The following is a 20944-nucleotide window of genomic DNA, read 5'->3' as shown; positions in this document are numbered from 1 at the left end:
AGTGGTACATAATCCTGTCTTGGAAGTCATGTTGCTAGACAACATGAACCTACGAGCTATGGAGAAGCGATGGTGGGCCCGGATTCCGACGAATGGCTCGAGGCCATAAAATCCGAGAGGATCCATGTATGAAAACAAAGTATAGACTTCGAAAAAACTACTTGATGGTCGTAAGGCTGTTGGGTACAGATGGATTTTAAAGGGAAGACAGACAATGATGGTAAGTGTCACCATTAAGAAAGCTCGACTTGTCGTTAAGATGTTTTCCGGCAAGTTCAAGGAGTTGACTGCGATGAGACTTTCTCACTCGTAGCGATGCTAAGAGTCTGTTAGAATTATATTAGCAGTTACTGCATTATTTATGAAATCTTGCAAATAGGATGTCAAAACATTGTTTTCTCGACGATTTTCTTGAGGAAAGGTTGTATGTGATACAACCAGAAGGTTTTGTCAATCCTGAAAGATGCTAACAAGTATGCAAAACTCCAGCAATCCTTCTAAGGATTGGAGTAAGCATCTCGGAGTTGGAATGAACGCTTTGATGAGATGATCAAAGATTTTGGGTTTATACAAAGTTCATGAGAAACTTGTATTTCCAAAGAAGTGAGTGAGAGCACTATAGAATTTTTGATGAGTATATGTTGTTAACATATTATTGATCAGAAATGATGTAGAATTTCTGGAAAGCATCCAGGGTTATTTGGAAAGTGTTTTTAATGGAAAACCTGGATTAAGCTACTTGAACATTGAGCATCAAGATCTATAAGGATAGATCAAAAACGCTTAATAGTACTTTCAAATGAATACATACCGTGACAAGATTTTGAAGGAGTTCAAAATAGATCAGCAAAGAAGGAGTTCTTGGCTGTGTTACAAGGTGTGAGTATTGAGTAAGACTCAAGACCTGACCACGGCAGAAGAAAGAGAAAGGACGAAGGTCGTCCCCTATGCTTTAGACGTAGGCTCTACAATATGCTATGCTGTGTACCGCACCTGAAGTGTGCCTTGCCATGAGTTAGTCAAGGGGTACAATAGTGATCCAGGAAGGGATCACATGACAGCGGTCGAACTTATCCTTAGTATCTAGTGGACTAAGGAATTTTCTCGATTATGGAGGTGGTAAAAAAGTTTGTCTTAAGGGGTTACGTCGATGCAAACTTTGACACTAATCCGGATGACTCTGAGTAGTAAACCGGATTCGTATAGTAGAGCAGTTATTTGGAATAGTTCCAAGTGGCGCGTGGTAGCTACATCTACAAGATGACATAGAGATTTGTAAAGCACACACGGATCTGAATGTTGCAGACCCGTTGACTAAAACCTCTCTCGTAAGCATAACATGATCAAACCCTAGAACTCATTGAGTGTTAATCACATGGTGATGTGGACTAGATTATTGACTCTAGTAAACTCTTGGGTATTAGTCACATGGCGATGTGAACTTTGAGTGTTAATCACATGGCGATGTGAACTAGATTATTGACTCTAGTGCAAGTGGGAGACTGTTGGAAATATGCCCTAGAGGCAATAATAAAATGGTTATTATTGTATTTCCTTGTTCATGATAATTGTCTGTTGTTCATGCTATAATTGTATTAACTGGAAACCGTAATACATGTGTGAATACATAGACCACAACATGTCCCTAGTGAGCCTCTAGTTGACTAGCTCGTTGATCAAAAGATAGTCATGGTTTCCTGACTATGGACATTGGATGTCATTGATAACGGGATCACATCATTAGGAGAATCATGTGATGGACAAGACCCAATCCTAAGCATAGCACAAGATCGTGTAGTTCGTTTGCTAGAGCTTTTCCAAATGTCAAGTATCATTTCCTTAGACCATGAGATTGTGCAACTCCCGGATACCATAGGAGTGCTTTGGGTGTGCCAAACGTCACAACGTAACTGGGTGGCTATAAAGGTGCACTACGGGTATCTCCGAAAGTGTCTGTTGGGTTGGCACGAATCGAGACTGGGATTTGTCACTCCGTATGACGGAGAGGTATCTCTGGGCCCACTCGATAATGCATCATCATAATGAACTCAATGTGACTAAGGAGTCAGCCACGGGATCATGTGTTACGGTACGAGTAAAGTGACTTGCCGGTAACGAGATTGAACAAGGTATTGGGATACCGACAATCGAATCTCGGGCAAGTAACGTACCGATTGACCAAGGGAATTGTATATGGGATTGATTGAATCCTCGACATCGTGGTTCATCCGATGAGATCATCGTGGAACATGTGGGAGCCAACATGGGTATCCAGATACCGCTGTTGGTTATTGACCGGAGAGTCGTCTCGGTCATGTCTGCATGTCTCCCGAACCCGTAGGGTCTACACACTTAAGGTTCGATGACGCTAGAGTTGTAGAGATATTAGTATGCGGTTAACCGAAAGTTGTTCGGAGTCCCGGATGAGATCCCGGACGTCATGAGGAGTTCCGGAATGGTTCGGAGGTAAAGATTTATATATGGGAAGTCCTATTTTGGCCACCGGAAAATGTTCGGGATTTTTCGGTATTGTACCGGGAAGGTTCTAGAAGGTTCCGAAGTGGGGCCCACCTGCATGGGGGACCCACATGAACGTGGGTAGTGGGGGCAAGGCCCCACACCCCTGGTCAAGGCATACCAAGATCCCACCTTAGAAGGAATAAGATCATATCCCGAAGGGATAAGATCAAGATCCCTAAAAAAGGGGATAACAATCGGTGGGGAAGGGAAATGATGGGATTTCTTTCCCCCACCTTTGCCAACGCCCCAATGGACTTGGAGGGCAAGAAACCAGCCCCCTCCACCCCTATATATAGTGGGGAGGCGCATGGGAGCAGCACCCCAAGCCCTGGCGCCTCCCTCCCTCCCGTGACACCTCTTCCTCCCCGCTTGCGCTTGGCGAAGCCCTGCCGGGATCCCGCTACTTCCACCACCACGCCGTCGTGCTACTGGATCTCCATCAACCTCTCCTCCCCCCTTGCTGGATCAAGAAGGAGGAGACGTCGCTGCTCCGTACGTGTGTTGAACGCGGAGGTGCCGTCCGTTCGGTGCTACGATCATCGGTGATTTGGATCACGACGAGTACGACTCCATCAACCCCGTTCTCTTGAACGCTTCCGCTCGCGGTCTACAAGGGTATGTAGATGCACTCCTCCCCTCTCGTTGCTAGCATCTCCTAGATTGATCTTGGTGACACGTAGGAAAATTTTGAATTTCTGCTACGTTCCCCAACAGCTTTCACCGTCGTCTAGCAAACAACATATGTATGAGCACGAGAATACAAACACAAGAAGCATATGCAAATGATGACAAGATAAAGCAATTGAGCTTACTTGAGTTGCCACTCCCATCCCTCTTTGAGGGCGTTTGGTCACTTGTGAGTAATAGCCGACGTACTTGTTCACTTCCCCTTGAATGATCCCCTAATGATGTTGGAGAGATCTCACATTGCGAGTGGTCATGATAGGATGCATCTCCACATAATTATTTTGTTCGTGATGCTCCTTCCAAATTTTCTCCCAATACTTGTTCTCTTTTGCTTGGTGCCGCATATTGGATCCATCGTTGTGGCCAACCAAGCTTTGATCAACAAGATGTCCTCAAATCTTGAGAATGTCGGACCTCTTGCCTTCGCCGTCTTGGTCTTCTTCTTCTTCTTACTCGGATTGGGATCGGATGTTGTCCCAACTTCAAATGCGGTGGTGGCCTCCAATTCATACTCCGTTTCGGCCGGATCTTCATTTTCATTGATCATGTTCGACAAGAACGCCTCCTACATGATTATGGTTTGCAAGCATTCATCATGTGCGACATAAACTAGTGGTCTATGCAAAAATCTGATCGGACATGAGCAAAGAAAACGCATCGACTCTTGTTCAGTCATTCCGTCGAATATGCCGAGGGCAGTCCGGGCACTGCCGGTGCCCATGCTCATCCGCGCCAGAACGAGCTGCGGCGAGTCACATACGTCGACTGCCGACATCTGCATGGGCGGAAAGCTCTCCGGAATGGCCAAGCCGGTCGTCGAATCCTCCTCTATCCCAACGGGGTCGGATGGCGTAATCCGCGTTGAACCTCGGATGGAAGGGGTGCGGGGATCCGGGCGCGACAAAGGAGACAACTGGTCCACCATGTCCGAACCTCCCTGCGCCGCCGCCGCCTTCCTCTCTTGCTGTCGGTGTCGCCGCAACTTCCGAGCGACGTTCTCCGCCTTGCAAGTCGTGGCGGTCTGGGTCGGGCTGGACGACATCTCCGGCGGTGGATCGAGGCCGATGGTGAGGATTGGGAGAAAGGGTGGAGGACGACGAGGGTCCGGGCGTGGGAAAGGTTAGAGGGTGGCGGTAGGAGGAGGAAGGGTTTGGTGTGTTTGGTGCATTTTTCGGTGGGGTTGGGCTGTCAGGTTCGACGTGGCGGTCGTGCCCGGGCGCCCTCATATCCGTCTCATATTTGGGTTGGATATGAGGGGTGCCAGTCAGCCCGGACGTTTGAGGCCCGTTTAATGAGCCCGTCTTGGTCAAAAATTGTGAGCGGTCAGTGACCGGGCGGCCCGCCCGGACGCATGAGGCAGGTTTGAGACGCCCGATTGTACATGCTCTTGCTAAGCCCATTTTTCATCAATGTTGGAAGTAGCCCAAGTGAAACGGTCAACTATTATTTTTGGATTAATCTTGTTTTCTGAAACTTTACTAACAGCGCGTTTGGCAAATTTTGGGAAGGGGAATGTGAATTTAATGTAGGGAGTTGTATTGAGATTAGACATGGGATGAGTTGTTTTATTCTCAATCCCTTGTGTGGCGCATGATGAAAATTATGTGTGAGGGTTTGACGAGAAACTGTATTCCCGTGTTTGGTTCATGGGAATTGACAACGGAATAGACAAGAAAGATTAACGTAAGTTATAATGAAGGGTTAATATTGACTCACTAAAATAACTCCCTTCCAACTCCCACCCCTTTCCTGTTAATAAAACGGTGGGAGTCGGAGTCTCCAGTCCCATGACTATTCCCTTACGAACTCCCAATCCCCCTAACCAAACAATAGATTTGAAGTCTTGTACCCCTTCAATTCTCATTTCCTAGCTCTAATTACCGCCAACCAAACACGCTGTAAGCTCTACTTTGGTACAGGTAACTTGATACGAGCAAGCTTGTTTATACAAGACGATAAATTTCATGGTTTTTTTTTTGCGGGGGGGGATAAATTTCATGGTTCTGCTGACAGCCCATTAGAAGGGCGACGACCCAGCAGTTAATAACAATCATTCATAGGTTCCCCTAGGAAAACATTCATAGGCCATACAGTATTAAAATGTTGGTGCTGAACCATATCTTTCCTCTCACGGAACATTCTATTGGCAATTTGGAATGGAACAGGCACGCGCCTCGACGCAACAATTCAGACATGTTTCCGCCGCCACCGCTCCTCAGAGAGCAGCAGCAGCAGCAGCAGCCAACTTGGTTTGTACAGCACTATTATTCGCTGGCACTACACGCAATGACAATGAGCCGTCACCCGGGCAACCGAAGTTGGTGGTAAGCCAGCTGCTGGTCGCTTCTTCTCTGCCTGTATCCATCTGACCTGGTCCACCTGCCATCCGAAACTAGGCATGATTAGCACTACGCTAATGCTAACACAAATGATCGATCATGCTCATTGACTTTGGCCCGGTCAATCTTATCTAACAAACCCTGGATAGTGGATACTAGAATAAGAAAGAGAAAAGAGACGATCCCATTCTTTTACAGGAACCCATAATTGGTTCCTAGTATGATACGTATGTTTTCGTAAGTGAAGAATTCGTACATGATATGTTGCTGTCGCTTGAACCCAGCAAGCAAAACACCTAATGGCTAACTGCATCCAGCTCATAGATGGATGTGTGTGCACCGGCGCCTCGCGCTAGTCTGGTCTCTTCTCTTGCCCATCAGTCGGTATATTAGTCGTAAAGTCGTAGACGTGGAGATAGTTCAACGTTAGCCACTTGCACCACGCCGCAGCCACCATGTCCAGCCCACCTCCTCCCGACGCCGGGTTGCCGCCGGTGACTCCAGTTCCGCCTACTCCGGTGACCCCATCTCCGGTTACTCCAGTTCCGCCTACTCCATCGCCCGTAGCAATTCCGCCTTCTCCGGTAGCAGTTCCGCCTACTCCGGTTCAGGCGGATCCTCCCACCATCGTGAATCCTCCAGTGCTACCCCCGGTGAATTCTCCTCCGCCACCTTCACCAAGGCCGCCGACGACGCCGAACCCAACGCCGGTAACACCGTCCCCATCTCCGCCAAGGCCCACGCCGACGCCAAACCCAACGCCAGCAACACCGTCCCCACCCCCACCAAGGACAACTCCGACGCCAACGCCAACTCCTCGCAGGCCGCCGTCGTCATCACCATCGCTGCCTGACGCCGCGCCGCCACCTCCTGAAGACGTCCCATCTTCGCCGCCGCTCCCGATCGACGCCCCAGCTGCAGCAGCGCCTCCGCCGTCGCCTCTTATGTTTTATCCGCCTCCGCCGCCGCAGTCAGCAGAAGCGCCGTCGACATCGGCCAAGTCCTCGTCAAGCAGCGGGACTGCGGTGGGCGTGGGCGTGGCCGTCGGGGCGGTGGTCTTGCTCGGCCTCGCGGCCGCGCTGATCTTCTTCTTCGTCTCCAAGCGGCGCCGTCGCCGTAGGGTACCGCCGCCGGGGACCCCAGGTGCGTACACGTACTGTACATATTGCACACACCAAGTAGCCCATGTGAAACGGGAAAATAGTACTCCCTCCGTTTTAAATTACTCATCGCAGTGTATCTAGAACTAAAATAAATCTAGATACATCCATACCTGTGACAAGTAATTCAGAACGAAGGGAGTACTTTCATTAAACTGATGGTGCTGAACCAGCTCTTTCCTCACACGGAACAACAAAAATTGTTGATCCGGCGTTTTGCAGCTTGATTAGTCAATCCGAGCCACATTTTTGAAAAATACAAACAAACAATTTTGAAAAAAATACACACGTATGTATACCGCATGTTTGTAAAGTTTCATGGCTTTTTGTGTGTTGCTCACGTCAAAATGTATTTCATCATGATTTTTTTTACAAACATGCAATATACACTCATGTACATGTTTATTTGTTTATATTGTTTTGGAACTTTAGAAGTAAACTTTTTATATACTTTTGAAAATTTTGGGCTCCCTGGGAGCCCAAAAGCTAGAAATCCGCACTCGAACGACCACACTTTTGTATAATTCTCGAAGAAGATATAGACCTACACAACATTAGATTGAACATTTGGAGTGGAGCAAGTACAAACGTGAATAACAATCCAGACATGCATCCGCCTTCACAATTCGCTGGAAAAGATTAAGTCAGCGGCAGCGCAACATGAAAATCACTAGTACTACACACAATGACAATGAGCCATCACGCCTTGCTGTTGCAAGTAGGCAACCGAAGTTGGTGAAGTTGCTGAGCGAGCTGCTCGCAGGGTTTTGGTTACCGGGTGGCAAAATTGGTTACCGCTCGGTAATTGCGTTCTCAACACCGTAGGACAAAAGCAGATCTTGTGCATTGACCTTGCACAACGCAGTCTTTTAGCTCTGCTTGGATTCGAGGCCGTGGAAAATTATGTACTTTCAAGGGATTGGTTTCCTGCCTCCATCGAGATGTTTCCCCCTCCCCTCCGTAGAACTACGCGTAACACCCCATCGAGCACTCCTGTCAAGTAAACTGGTGATCAAACTACTTGACATCAGTAGTCGATGGGTGCCACGGTTATGTCGGTGTCTATGTGAGGTTACTTGAACATGGTACTCACTGTAGGTATCTATTTCAGATTATATATAGTCTAGCCTTAGCCTCGCCCTATATAAGGAACAATGCCTAGGGTTTATAAGAGTGCTGGGTCTATTACAACCGGATGGGATTTTTCGAGATCCTCAGGATGCTTGCCTTGACCACCAACATGGTTGCGCCTTCTGACGAGGCCATCAGTCAGGTAGTAGGCATGGGCCGCACCGTGGTCTAGTGGGCTGACAACTGGCCTACTGATGTACCCCCAGTCCATGGCCCGGTCATAGATATTAAGTGTTTCTTTTGTAGATTTTGAATTGAAATGGTTAATGTATAGTTAAATGTAACAACTCCGCTAATCCAAGCTAGTAACATGTTTGTCACATGATAACTTCTGGATCGAACTATAGCCAAAACCTTGGTTGCTTGTCACATGATAAATGTTGGATCGATTTATCTGATAATCAAAACCTTGGTTGCTTGTCACATGATAACTATTGGATCGATACAAGAGTGCCTTTTCTACCATCCATCATCCATGTGAAATATCGTGCATGGATTCGCCTTTCATTGTTACTTTGAGATTCGTGCTATATGTTATGGCTTTTGACAATTGTTCCAAAGTATTATATAATTTTTTTTGGTTTCAGAATGCATCGTCATGTTTCATTATGTGCCAACAAATCCACTATGGGACAAGTGCACTCGTATTTGTTGGTACACAAGAGAAACACATGATACATTTCAAAACAAGAAAAATAAAGTAATGTAACACTATGAAATAAAACAAACTTTGAACAATCAAAAAACACGCCACGAATCTCCAACCAACAATAGATGATAGATGCATGCATGATACACATGCTTGTGCGTATTTTAGAAAAAAAAATAGATACATGCACAATATATTACATTCATGATAGAATGTCAGTTCTCCTATCGGTTTGACCGCATGTACCTGCCTTCCCCCACTAGGCATGATTAGCACTACCCCAATGCTAACAAAAAGGGGCACCTATCTTTCAGCCCCAATTAAAGAAAAAAACTACTTTTAGTCACCAATGCTTGGTCTTCATTCCTCTTCTCCCCGTCTTTCTCCCACCCATGTTAGTCCGCCCATCATCACTATCCTCTTACTGTTCGCGTCACCCATGGTCGGCGTCGATGCCCTGCTCTATTCGAGTCGCCTCGTCAGCCGGCCCTTCCCGAGCCTCTACGCCGGCCGAGTCGTCATTGCCAAAGTCACACCCCAAAAACCACTCCTCCCCGCGTGCGCACCCCCACCATCAATTGATGGACTCGGCTCCACAGCTCACGGCTCACCGGCGTACCACACCCCTACCCCCACCCCGCACCCATACATTCAACCCTCGGACTTTCCTCCGCCCCGCCGCCATGGCCGCATCAGTGCTTTGAGCGTGCATCTTGACCAAAACCTTTTTTTTTCAATTGCCCGAAAAACAGAAAAAAAAATCAAATGTAACAAAATGATCGATCAGGCTCGTTGACTTTGGCCCGGTCAATCTTATCTAACAAAACCCGGATAGTGGATACTAGAATAAGAAAGGAAAGAGACGAGCCTATTCTTTTACAGAAGCCCAAAATTCGTATGATATGTTGCTGTCGCTTGAACCCAGTAAGCAAAGCCATGAGAAGAATTCTGCATGGCCAAACTAAGCAAACCCACCTCATCGCTAACTGCGTCCAGCGCGTACTTAGTCTTCGCCTCTCCTCTCCTCTCTTTGCCCATCGGTATATTATTAGACGTAACTCGTAGCCATGCTCACAGTTAAACCTTAGTCACTTGAACCTGCACCACCAAGCCGCAACCACCATGTCCAGTTCACCTCCTCCGGACGCCGGCGGGTCGCCACCGGTTACTCCATCTCCAACGCCGCCGGTTACTCCATCTCCGACGCCGCCGGTACCAGTGACTCCATCTCCTCCAGACAATCCGCCTCCGGTGGCCCCAGTGAATAACCCACCTCCTCCGGACACTAGCATGTTTACTCCGCCTCCTCCAGTTACTCCATCACCACCGCCTCCGGAAGCCACTCCCCCGCCTCCAGTGACTCCATCACCCCCGCCTCCGGAAGCCATTCCTCCTACTCCGGTGACTCCATCACCACCTCCTCCGGCAGCAATTCCGCCTTCTCCGGTGACTGCTCCACCACCACCTCCTCCGGTAGCAATTCCACCTTCACTACCTCCTCAGGTTGCAGCTGTTCCGCCTACTATCGCGAAACCCCCGACGATCGTAAATCCTCCAGTGGAGCCCCCGGCAGACCCTCCAGCGGAACCCCCGGTGAATCCTCCTCCGCCACCACCGTCGCCACCTCCACCAAGGCCGCCGACGCGGCCAAACCCAACGCCGATAACACCGTCGCCACCTCCACCAAGGCCCACGCCGACGCCAAACCCAACCCCGGTAACACCGTCGCCACCTCCACCAAGGCCCACGCCTACGCCAAACCCAACACCAATTCCTCCCAGGCCGCCGCCATCATCCCCAGCTCCGCCGACGGACGTGCCACGTTCATTTCCACCGCCGCCTGACGCCACGCCGCCACCTCCTGACGACGTCCCATATTCGCCGCCGGCCCCGAACGACGCCCCAGCTGAACAAGCGCCCCCGCCGTCAGCTCTAACGTGGTCTCCGCCTCCTCCGCCGCTCTCAACGGACGCGCCGGCGACCTTGGCCAAGTCCTCGTCAAGCAGCAAGACCACGGTGGGCGTGGGCGTAGGCGTGGCCGTCGGGGCGGTGGTTTTGCTCGGCCTCGCGGCTGTCATCTTCTTCTTCCTGGCCAGACGGCGCCGTCGCCGTAGGGTGCCGCCGCCCGGAACTCCAGGTGCGTACACGAAGCAGCCCTGATTCTCTGAAACTTTCGTAAGCTCATACTCCTACTTCAGTAAACCATGTCGCTAATCAAGATTAAAGAGTTAAATACACCACTGAGTGCCTCAACTTGTTCGATGCGATCACTTTGGTGCCTAAACTTGTAAAATACATGAAACTGGTGCCGTAACTTGTTCGAACGTTCAAATACGGTGCCTCAGTCCGTATTTGGGCATATGCACAGCCCACGTGTTGTGCCAACATGGCGTCAACCCACGTGTCAATTCCTGTGAGAAGAGTATGCTGATTGTTTTAAAAAAATCCTTGTACTTAAATAATTTTCACAAAAACTCCTGATATTTTATTTAAATATGCCAAACTGCATTGATGTCACCAAGAACAGTTAGTATCTGTGCAATATCTAGATACACTACTATTTATTAGGGATATCGGACGAAATAATAAAGAGGAAAAAAAGAAAAAGGTTGACTCAAAGAAAATTTAAAAAATTATTAAGAAATTCTCATGTTTGAAAAAAAGAGAACAACTCAACATATTACCTGCCATAAACTTAAAAAAGTGTTAGTGCATTTTTCTCAAAAGCAACATATTTTTGGAAAATTCTCACTTGTATTAAGAAATTGTAAACGTGTATTTGAAAAATGGCCGTCATGCATTCAAAAAAATTACAACATCTATTTCATAAAATGTTCAATATGTATTAAAATAAGTATTGTGTAAAATTATTCTTACATTTCTACAAACACGTTTAACATGTTTTAACCCATTTATAGAATTTATTGTTTTTACACAATCATTTTTAATACGTATTGAACAATTCTCAAAATACAACTTTGTTGATTTTTTAATAATTATGTATTCTAAAAATACAACGAAGATAAAAAATAATTCTCGGTACTTGTGGTCCTGAATGAAGATACAAAAAAGTTACGCAATATTTTATAATATACGTTGAACTTTTTAAATCCACATAAATTTTACAAACAGTTCATGTTTACCTCTTCGAACTACAAATAATAAAAATAGGATAAAGATTTTAATAGACAATAGTCGCATATTTGTAATTATTGTATTTGTATATTGAAAATTGTACATATATTGTGAAAACCAAACAGTAACCTGGAAAAATATAATGGAAATTGCAGAGTCTTGGCGTCTAGCGTGCGTGCTATTTAACCTGGAGGTCCCAGGGTCGAAACCAATTAAATAACGCAGTATATTTTTTTCCCTGTTATTAACATACAGAGGAATGGCTTATTTGTGACTTTAAGTAAATCTCACGAGATTTTCTGCACACAAAAAACTCGTATGCATTTCACCCAGCGCAGGCAATGCTCACCCACTGATCTGTGGGCCAGCCGCTAGCTTTCACGCCACAGAGAGAGCAAATACGGTGGCACACGGATGGAGGCACCGTATATGCACCTTGCGACAAGTTTTAACATCACTTTTATGTATTTTACAAGTTTAGGCACTAAACCGACCGCGACAGACAAGTTTAGACACTCATGATGTATTTAACTCAAGATTAAACCATGTTGGTCCGCCGCAACCCAAATTCAAGCCCGTTAATCCATATATAACAGCGCTACTCATACGCGGTGCATTCGCCAGCCGCGGTCTAAATCAGAACCGTATATATACGTGAAAATAACGCTCGCCGTCGTCCTGCTGTCCGCATTCAGCTGTGCAGCCGAGCTGCCGCCGTGCATTTGCACTCTGACGATGTCGTTGTGCCGCGTGCCCAGGTCGCTGGCGTAGGGTGGGCCGGCCCATTAGCTCTTAGGTAGGATCTGTGGGATTTATTCCTTCGGTTTTTCCTTTTTCCCACTGCATTAAAAAACAAAAAAATCGTGAATTAAAAAATGCACAGATTTGGAAAAAAGTTCTGTAATTTAAAACGTTCCAATTTTTTTTAAATGTCCGCAAATTCACAAAAATTTGCAAGTTTGAAAAAATTGTTCTTGGATACCAAAAATGTTCATGAGTTTGTAAAAAAATCAAGATTTTTTTCGTTAATTATAAATTATCCTCATTTAAAACAAATAAAGAATTCAGAAAATTTTCACGATTTGGAAAAGTTCATGATTTAAAAACTGGTTCATGAATATGAAAAATAAAAAGTTCATAAATTAGAAAATGGCCGCTAAATCAAAATTGCCCACCGTCATGAATTCAAAAATATTCAAAAATTTAGAAAAAATGTTTCTCAAATTCGAAAAATTCTTGCTAATTCGAATAAGGTACATGAATTCGACTTTTTTGCAAATTCAAAAATATGTCAGCAAATTTAAAAAGAAAAGGAACAATAAAAAGGGAATAAACAAGAAAAATAATAAAACACAAAAGGAAAGAAAGTAAAAAGGGAAAAAACTTGAACAAATCAGAATCACTTAGGAAAACCATAGGGAAAAAAGTTCCAGAAGCTTCCCAAAACCGGATGAGAAGCTTCTAGAATGTTCAGAAAACCGCTCGCTGCCTTCGCGGAACGGCTCGCGTGCCCCTAATGGGCCGGCCCAAATTCAAACGCCAATAAGTGATCACGATGATACGTATCGCAATAAGCGATGCATATCATTCGCGCTTCGCCCCTGCTCAGCCTGTCCCGTGCCTCCCCCCACCGCTCGCTCCAAACTGCATTTCAGTAAGAGTTCTCGAAAGAGTAAAAATGCATTGGTGGTTATGAACTTGTCGATAAGTAAGATGATGTAAGCAGGTTATAAGAGTTTAAATTTTATATATTTGCTTAGTTGGAGGAGAGAAAAAGAAAACCGAGGCGTGAATTAAGAGTCAACTATAGCACAGGCTCCAAAACAGTTTGTGAGGTTGTAATTTAGGCTAGGTATTAATAAAGTAACACATATTTATAACTTACTGCTACTATACATGCCGGGTTACAAGTGACATGACAACTACATATAGCCGATTTTTCGTTGTATTATTACGATAATTCAATTCAGATGATGCATTAGCCTTACTCTCCTTTTATCAGAGGATGCATTTTACTCATCTAGAGAAGGTACAGCGCGGGCACATTCGATTGGAAATACGTACGAGATATGGGATAGGCACACGCCTCGACATAACAATTCGGACATGTTTCCGCCGCGACAGTTCCTCTGGAAAGTACTCCTCCTACGAGCCAGCTGCAGCGCAACTTGGTTAGTCACCAGTCCAGCAGTACACGCTATGAAAAGAACCGTCAGGCCTTTACGGTTGCACGGCCTAGGCACCAGAAGTTGGTGAGGTTGCTGAGCCAGCTGCTGGTCGCGTGCTCTGCTGTATCATCGATCTGACCCGGTCTACCTGCCATCCAAACCTAGGCATTTTTTGTTGTTGAAAATATCCAAACCTAGGCATTATTAGCACTAGGCTAATGCTAACAAGAAATGCGGGCTCACTGATTGACTTTGGCACGGTCAATCTGATCGAACAAACCCTGCGTAGTGGATACTACAAAAGGAAAGAAAAGAGAGGCAAGCCAATTCTGTCGTCTGAACCACGCAAGCAAAGCCAATAGGAGAAATGGAGATTTGTACACGACCAGGCCGAGCAAAACAAACACAACGGCCAAACTGCTGGCAGCCCATAGATGTCTTTGCCGTTTGCACCGGCGCCTCGCTCCGCTAGCCGTCTCCTCTCTCCTCCGTTAGCCATCGGCCATCGATCGCTATATTAGTCGTAACCAGTCGTAGCATGGTTTAACGTTAGGCACTTGCACACACCACGCCGCGGCCGCCATGTCCGGTCCATCTCCTCCGGTGACTCCAGCGCCGGTTACGCCGGTGTCCCCGCCTGCTCCGGACGCTGGCGGGACGCCGCCGGTGACTCCGGCGCCGGTTACGCCGGTCTCTCCACCTGCTCCGGACGCTGGCGGGACGCCACCGGCGACTCCAGCTCCGACGCCACCCGTTGTTACGCCGATCTCTCCACCTCCTCCGGACGCCGCCGGGACGCCACCACCCCCGGACGCCTCTGGGACGCCTCCGGTGACCCCACCTCCTCCAGACGCCGCCGGGACGCCACCGCCACCGGTAAATCCACCTCCCCCAGACGCCGCCAGCACGCCTCCTCCGGTGACCCCCGTGACACCTCCAGTGAATCCTCCGGTCAACCCCTCGGCGAGTCCTCCTCCACCACGGCCAACGCCGACGCCAAACCCAACGCCAGTAACACCATCGCCACCTCCACCAAGGCCAACCCCGACGCCAAGCCCAACGCCAGTAACACCATCCCCACCTCCACCAAGGCCAACTCCAACACCAACACCGACGCCAACTCCTAGCCGGCCGCCGCCGTCATCCCCACCTCCTCCGACGGACGTGCCACGTTCATCTCCACCGCCGCCTGACGCCACGCCTCCACCTTCCGAAGACGTCCCATCTTCGCCGCCGCCCCCGAACGACGCCCCAGCTGCAGCAGCGCCTCCGCCGTCACCTCTAACGTTGTCTCCGCCCCCGCCGCCGCAGTCGGCGTCCGCGCCGTCGACCTCGGCAAAGTCCTCTTCAAGCAGCGGGACAGCGGTGGGCGTGGGCGTGGCCGTCGGGGCGGTGGTCTTGCTCGGCCTCGCGGCCGCGCTGATATTCTGCTTCGTGTCCAGGCGGCGCCGTCGCCGAAGGCCGGAGACCCGAGGTGCGTACACATTACTGTACGCGTACGCCCGGTCGCGAGAACGCCATGCTTGACGCGCGCGCGCGTGACTTTTTCCGCGATGGATGCGATCATGTGACGTCGTCCATAGCTGCAACTGCAAACAACGCGTTATCTGACGCGCGGTGCTAGTGCGAGTCCGCGCGCCATTCTCTCCCGATGCTACGGCACGGTGCTGGCGACAGCCTGACAGCGACTCGGCGCACCGTGCCAGCGCGCGACCCACGTACTAGAGCTGCTCGCGCCGACTTGATTAGTGCTCCACTTCCTTTCGTCAGTGCTACGCGGGATGCCGATTTTCCATCTAGAAACTGAACAACTCCCATCTGAAATTCAGATTCTGAATGTGTTGGTGCGAGTGGTGAACTGACCGATCGTTTTCTGGTGCCAGCGGATTTCTTCTACGACCCGAGGCAGCCGACGACGCCGCTGCAGCAGTCGCACGCGCTGTCGACGCCGTCGTCGACGCCGCCGCTGATGCACTCGTGGGCGCAGAGCAGCGGCGGCGGCGACCCGGGCGGGCCGCCGCTCCCGGCCATGACGGGCGGCACGCTGGGGTACGACGAGCTGGCGGCGGCGGCGGACGGGTTCTCGGAGGCGAACCTGCTGGGGCAGGGCGGGTTCGGGCACGTGTACAAGGGCACGGTGAACGGGCAGGAGGTGGCCATCAAGAAGCTGCGCGCCGGCAGCGGGCAGGGCCACCGCGAGTTCCGCGCCGAGGTGGACATCATCAGCCGCGTGCACCACAAGAACCTCGTCTCCCTCGTCGGCTTCTGCATCCACGCCGAGCAGCGCCTCCTCGTCTACGAGTACGTCCCCAACAAGACCCTCGAGTCCCACCTGCACCACGGTACGTACGCACACCCATCGAACTGCTCTGCTCTGTTGGTTTTGGAAGTGCTGGGACTCACACAAGAGGCTAGTCTCAGGGAGCGGCCGCGCGACGCTGGATTGGCCGCGCCGGTGGAAGATCGCCGTCGGCTCGGCGAAGGGCCTCGCGTATCTGCACGAGGACTGTGAGTTCTTCTTGCCTTATGGGCAGTACTTCATTTCATTTTGATACGGATTTTGTCGCCTGAATATGTTCTGGCACTGAATGTTTAAATGGCTGGCTTTGATCTCAGGTCATCCTAAGATCATCCACCGTGACATCAAGGCAGCCAACATCCTCCTCGACTACAATTATGAGCCCAAGGTAAGTAAATCATCAAATCCCATCAACACGATTGAAGCATGTCTGCTTGTGTCGCTTTCGGTTCATCCAACTCTTCCTTGGACCACGTGCAGGTTGCAGATTTTGGGCTGGCCAAATGCCAAGAAGCAGAACATACTGCTGTTTCTACGCGCGTAATGGGAACTTTTGGGTAAGAGAAGACAGTTGATTAGTGTTCAGAAACCCAACAAACTGCCCGCGTATATGAATCATGGGAGCATGTGGACTAATCTTGTGTTTTCAAAACTTTTTATCTACAGTTACCTGGCGCCGGAATATTACGCCACCGGCAAAGTAACCGACCGGTCCGACGTCTACTCCTTCGGCGTGATGCTTCTGGAGCTCATCACCGGACGGAAACCTATCATGGCATCCTCAGATCACCAGCCAGAAACATTGGCTACTTGGGTGAGTTCGCCAAACCATCCATCGCCTGAATTTTTTACAGGGAACAACTGTTAGTGAGCACTGACTACTGAGATGGTTGTGCCCTTCTAATTCCTTCTCGCAATTTTTTTCCAAATTACTCGTGTTTGAACTAGAACTGTGTAGAGTAAGAATCTTGTTTGATCCCACTTGATCATCCGACGTCTATCTCCCATCGCAAATGCAGCGAGTAGTAACAGACTCGTTTCCCTGATCGATTCCGAACAGGCAAAGCCCCTGCTGACCAAGGCCTTGGAGGAGGAAAACTACGAGGAGCTGATCGACCCGGAGCTGGGGACCAACTACGACGCCTACGACATGGCGCGGCTCGTCGCCTGCGCCGCCGCCGCCGTGCGGCAGACGGCGCGCTCTCGCCCGCGGATGGCACAGGTGCGTGCCGAATCCCCTCGCCTACAGGCTGTCTTTTCTCTCCCGCGGTTTGCACATTGAATTGGCGCCGCCTCCGCTGTAGATCATTAACAAGCAAGTGACGCGCTCGTGTCAATGCTATGTGATCAGATCGTCCGGTACCTGGAGGGCGAGCTGTCGGCGGAGGACCTGAACGGCGGCATGGCGCCGGGCCAGAGCGCGATGCATCGCTCAGGGGGCGGCAACACGGACGAAGTCAGGCGGCTCAGGAGGATGGCGTTCGGGCCGGGCACCGGGACGGCCGGCGGCACCATCAGCGAGTACGCCAGCAGCGAGATGAGCGCGCGGACGAGCGAGTACGGGCTGAACCCGTCCAGCGAGTACACGGCCAGCAGCGCGGCGGACACGGAGGACATGACGGACTTCCCGCACAGAGCCGGCACCGGCAGGGGCGCCGCCGAGGGTGTCAGCGGCGAGGCGGGACGTGGAACTACGGAGGGGTTCAGCAGGCGCACCACCGTCAGACGTACCGGCCGGGGGTGACGAGACGTACTGAATACTATCTACGAGCGGGTGATCAAGGAATCGTCGCTCGTGTACATATGTGATGTTGTCGCTGTGAGATTTGGTTTGCGTTTCTTTGTTTCAGTTTTCGGGTTCATGCGATTTTTGGTGGGTGGTGGAAGAAGTTGTAACTTGTATGTGCGTCCATTAATTAACCAGAAAGGTGAATAAAACATAAAGAGATGATGGAGAATTACTCGAACATGCTCTCGTCCTGCTTTATATTAAAATAAAGCCAATCGGCCGAACAAGGCTACAAGGTGTTGAGAAAATCCTCGAAAGCTGATAGAAAAGAAAACATGACAAAACACACCAAAGATGTAAAAGAAAAAATGCACACGAGTGAACTAGCAAACGCCGCTAGAGTGTCGTTGAGGAGAAGCGCATGAGAATCGCTGCCAGGAGTGATAACCACCTGCACTCATCGACGATGACCCCCTCCCCCCCTCCAAGGAACGTAACGACGCCATGCGCCGAAGAAGACGAAGATTTTCACCCCGAGTGTCGACGGGGAGGGAGAGGACCAAGATGGCGCTCCAAGGGGACGAAGATTTTCACCAAGAGTGCAGGAGATTTTCACTCATTAGCCATGTGTTTTATCTCTCTCCCTTGATTATATGAGTTGCGATCTTTATTGTGATCATGGGCTTTATTAATAGAGTTGAATATGTGATGTGTTCCCTTCATATTATGTATGTGGTGAATTAAATCTTGCTCATCTATGAGTTTCTTTATTTATGTTTACTTGAATCCTTTGGTAGTTAATGAGATTACATGATGCATATTGTAGTATAACTTGTGGAGACACCCGTGGTGACTCAATAGATTAAGGTTAGAATGATGAAAATCATCTGGTGTTGTCATAGTGTACTTTCAGGGGTTGCCTGTGCTGACACCGTGGTGGCTTAATAGATTAAAATTAGAAAAATAACTTTTAGGTGGTACGCAAGATGGACCCCTCCTTCAATGGGAATGGACAAAGTAAATGTTGACGTCGTAGTTTTGAGGAATGGCATAGGTGCCACTATTGTGTCTGTTTGCAAAGACCAGACATGGTATTATCTGTGATGTTCGGCTACCAGTTTGATTTTACCAGTGATCCACTTATTCTTGAAAGTTTAGCTCGTAGCTTGTGCCCTCGCTAATGATCTTGGTCTTCAACAAATCCACATTGCTACATATTGCTCTTATTCTGAGAAAGATATCAATCAGTTGCAGAGTGTGATACATGAGCTATTATTAGGGAGATTGCAGCAAGGAGGAATGCCTTTTCTAGATTTAATTTAGTGCCTGGAAATAGGAGTTCTAATATGTAAGCATATAATCTTGCTATGTTTTGTTTATCTCTACTAGTGGTTGTCATGTATGGCTAGGAGTCTCACTCCATGCCAGTTTAATCCCTGTAAGAATTATTGTGATGAATAAAACCTAAAGGATTGTTCTAAAAAAGCACAATGAGAACGGATACTTCGCTCCCTCCTTCGATGAGCCGCCACCTTACCTTCACCAACGACTCCCTGGAGGTCATTTCAAACCACTCTCCTCCCCTCCCTTCCACCCCTCTAGTAGTAGGGTTGGCACCGCCATGAGCTCCTCCAAGGCTGCCACCCTTACTTCTTGATTCGTCTGATGCGACGAACCACCCTTGCTCTCCCCTCCCCTATGTTTTGTTGCCTCTATCCACCATGGATGCCCCCTCCAGTGAGGTCCAGAACTCCATGCCCATCGTCCTCCCCGGCGAGCTTGCCATGCACGTCGCCTCCGAGAGCACCATGGATATCACCAAGTTCACTTCATCCTAGGCTGCCTTTGCATTTCTTCCTAGATCGTGGTTGTTTGATGAAATGACGGTACTATTGTGGCTAGCTGATGGATAGTTTTCTGATGATGATTGCGGGAACAACACTTGAAAGGATCGATATAGTTGACTAGAGGGCGGGGGTGAATAGGCAACTAACAATTTTTAGCTTTTCTTTACCAAATTAAACTTTGCATCAAAATAGGTTGTCTAGATATGCAACTAAGTGAGCAACCTATATGATGCAATGACAACAAGCACGCAAGCAAATAAGAGATATAACACGAGTAAACTTGCGAAAGTAAAGGGACGAGATAACCAAGAGTGGAGCCGGTGAAGATGAGGATGTGTTACTGAAGTTCCTTCCTTTTGAGGGGAAGTACGTCTCCGTTGGAGCGGTGTGGAGGCACAATGCTCCCCAAGAAGCCACTAGGGCCACCGTATTCTCCTCACGCCCTCACACAATGCGAGATGTCGTGATTCCACTATTGGTGCCCTTGAAGGCAGCGACCGGACCTTTACAAACAAGGTTGGGGCAATCTCCACAACTTAATTGGAGGCTCCCAACGACACCACAAAGCTTCACCACAATGGACTATGGCTCCGCGGTGACCTCAACCGTCTAGGGTGCTCAAACACCCAAGAGTAACAAGATCCGCTAGGGATAAGTGGGGGGAATCAAATTTCTCTTGGTGGAAGTGTAGATCGGGGCCTTCTCAACCAATCCCGAGCAAATCAACAAGTTTGATTGACTAGGGAGAGAGATCGGGCGAAAATGGAGCTTGGAGCAACAATGGAGCTTTTGGGAGAAGAGGTGAGTCAACTTTGGGGAAGAAGACCTCCTTATATAGTGGGGGGGAACAATCCAACCGTTACCCCCACAACAGCCTCGCAGAGGGCGGTACTACCGCAGGAGGCAGCGGTACTACCGCTGGTTACAGCGGTACTACCGCTCCCCAGGGCGGTACTACCGTGGAGCCTGGAGGGCAGGAGAGGACAGATCCGAGCGGTACTGCCGCGGCGGTTGGGCGGTACTACCGCTCGTGAGCGGTACTGCCGCCCTACTGCCGCTGCGAAGTACCGCACTATCCGACACGAAAAAAGACCCCTTGAATCGAGGCGGTAGGGGCCTGGTACCGTAGCAGTACTACTGCTGAGGACCCACCAGCGGTACTACCGCTGCGGAGCGGTACTGCCGCTTGTGACCCCCAAGCGGTACTACCGCTGGGTACCGCGGTACTACCGCTAGGACCAGACTCAGCCCAAGGAGAGAGGAAGCAAAGCTCCAATGAA

General features: G+C 49.1%; 1 protein-coding gene across 4 annotated transcripts; it reads left to right on the top strand.

Annotated features, from left to right (window-relative positions):
• The first annotated feature begins 5966 nt into the window (after positions 1 to 5966).
• Positions 5967 to 18055, top strand: LOC123079176 (proline-rich receptor-like protein kinase PERK2). Of its 4 annotated transcripts, none has more exons than XM_044501880.1 (8): positions 5967 to 6689; positions 15673 to 16131; positions 16205 to 16297; positions 16406 to 16476; positions 16569 to 16645; positions 16755 to 16902; positions 17149 to 17310; positions 17440 to 18055. In XM_044501880.1, the coding sequence occupies exons 1-8, from the start codon at positions 6002 to 6004 to the stop codon at positions 17830 to 17832; spliced, it is 2091 nt and encodes a 696-aa protein (XP_044357815.1). In that variant the 5' UTR covers positions 5967 to 6001; the 3' UTR covers positions 17833 to 18055. The 4 variants fall into 4 exon arrangements, with proteins under 4 accessions (XP_044357815.1, XP_044357816.1, XP_044357813.1 ...); XM_044501881.1 differs by having other exon boundaries at positions 5968 to 6689; positions 16211 to 16297; XM_044501878.1 differs by lacking the exon at positions 5967 to 6689 and adding an exon at positions 13922 to 15263.
• Positions 18056 to 20944: the final 2889 nt, after the last annotated feature.

This window comes from Triticum aestivum, chromosome 3D (assembly GCF_018294505.1).
Source record: "Triticum aestivum cultivar Chinese Spring chromosome 3D, IWGSC CS RefSeq v2.1, whole genome shotgun sequence".
Classification (NCBI taxonomy): domain Eukaryota; kingdom Viridiplantae; phylum Streptophyta; class Magnoliopsida; order Poales; family Poaceae; genus Triticum; species Triticum aestivum.
Note: the sequence above shows the minus strand (reverse complement) of the source record. Positions and strands in the feature narration are given on the sequence as shown.

Excerpts from the sequence above, each read along its gene's own strand:
- LOC123079176 (XM_044501878.1), top strand. The coding sequence starts at position 14,372 with ATGTCCGGTCCATCTCCTCCGGTGACTCCAGCGCCGGTTACGCCGGTG. Across the intron at positions 16,646-16,754 it reads CGCGTAATGGGAACTTTTGG|TTACCTGGCGCCGGAATATT; the intron begins GTAAGAGAAGAC and ends TTTTATCTACAG. Across the intron at positions 16,903-17,148 it reads CAGAAACATTGGCTACTTGG|GCAAAGCCCCTGCTGACCAA; the intron begins GTGAGTTCGCCA and ends GATTCCGAACAG.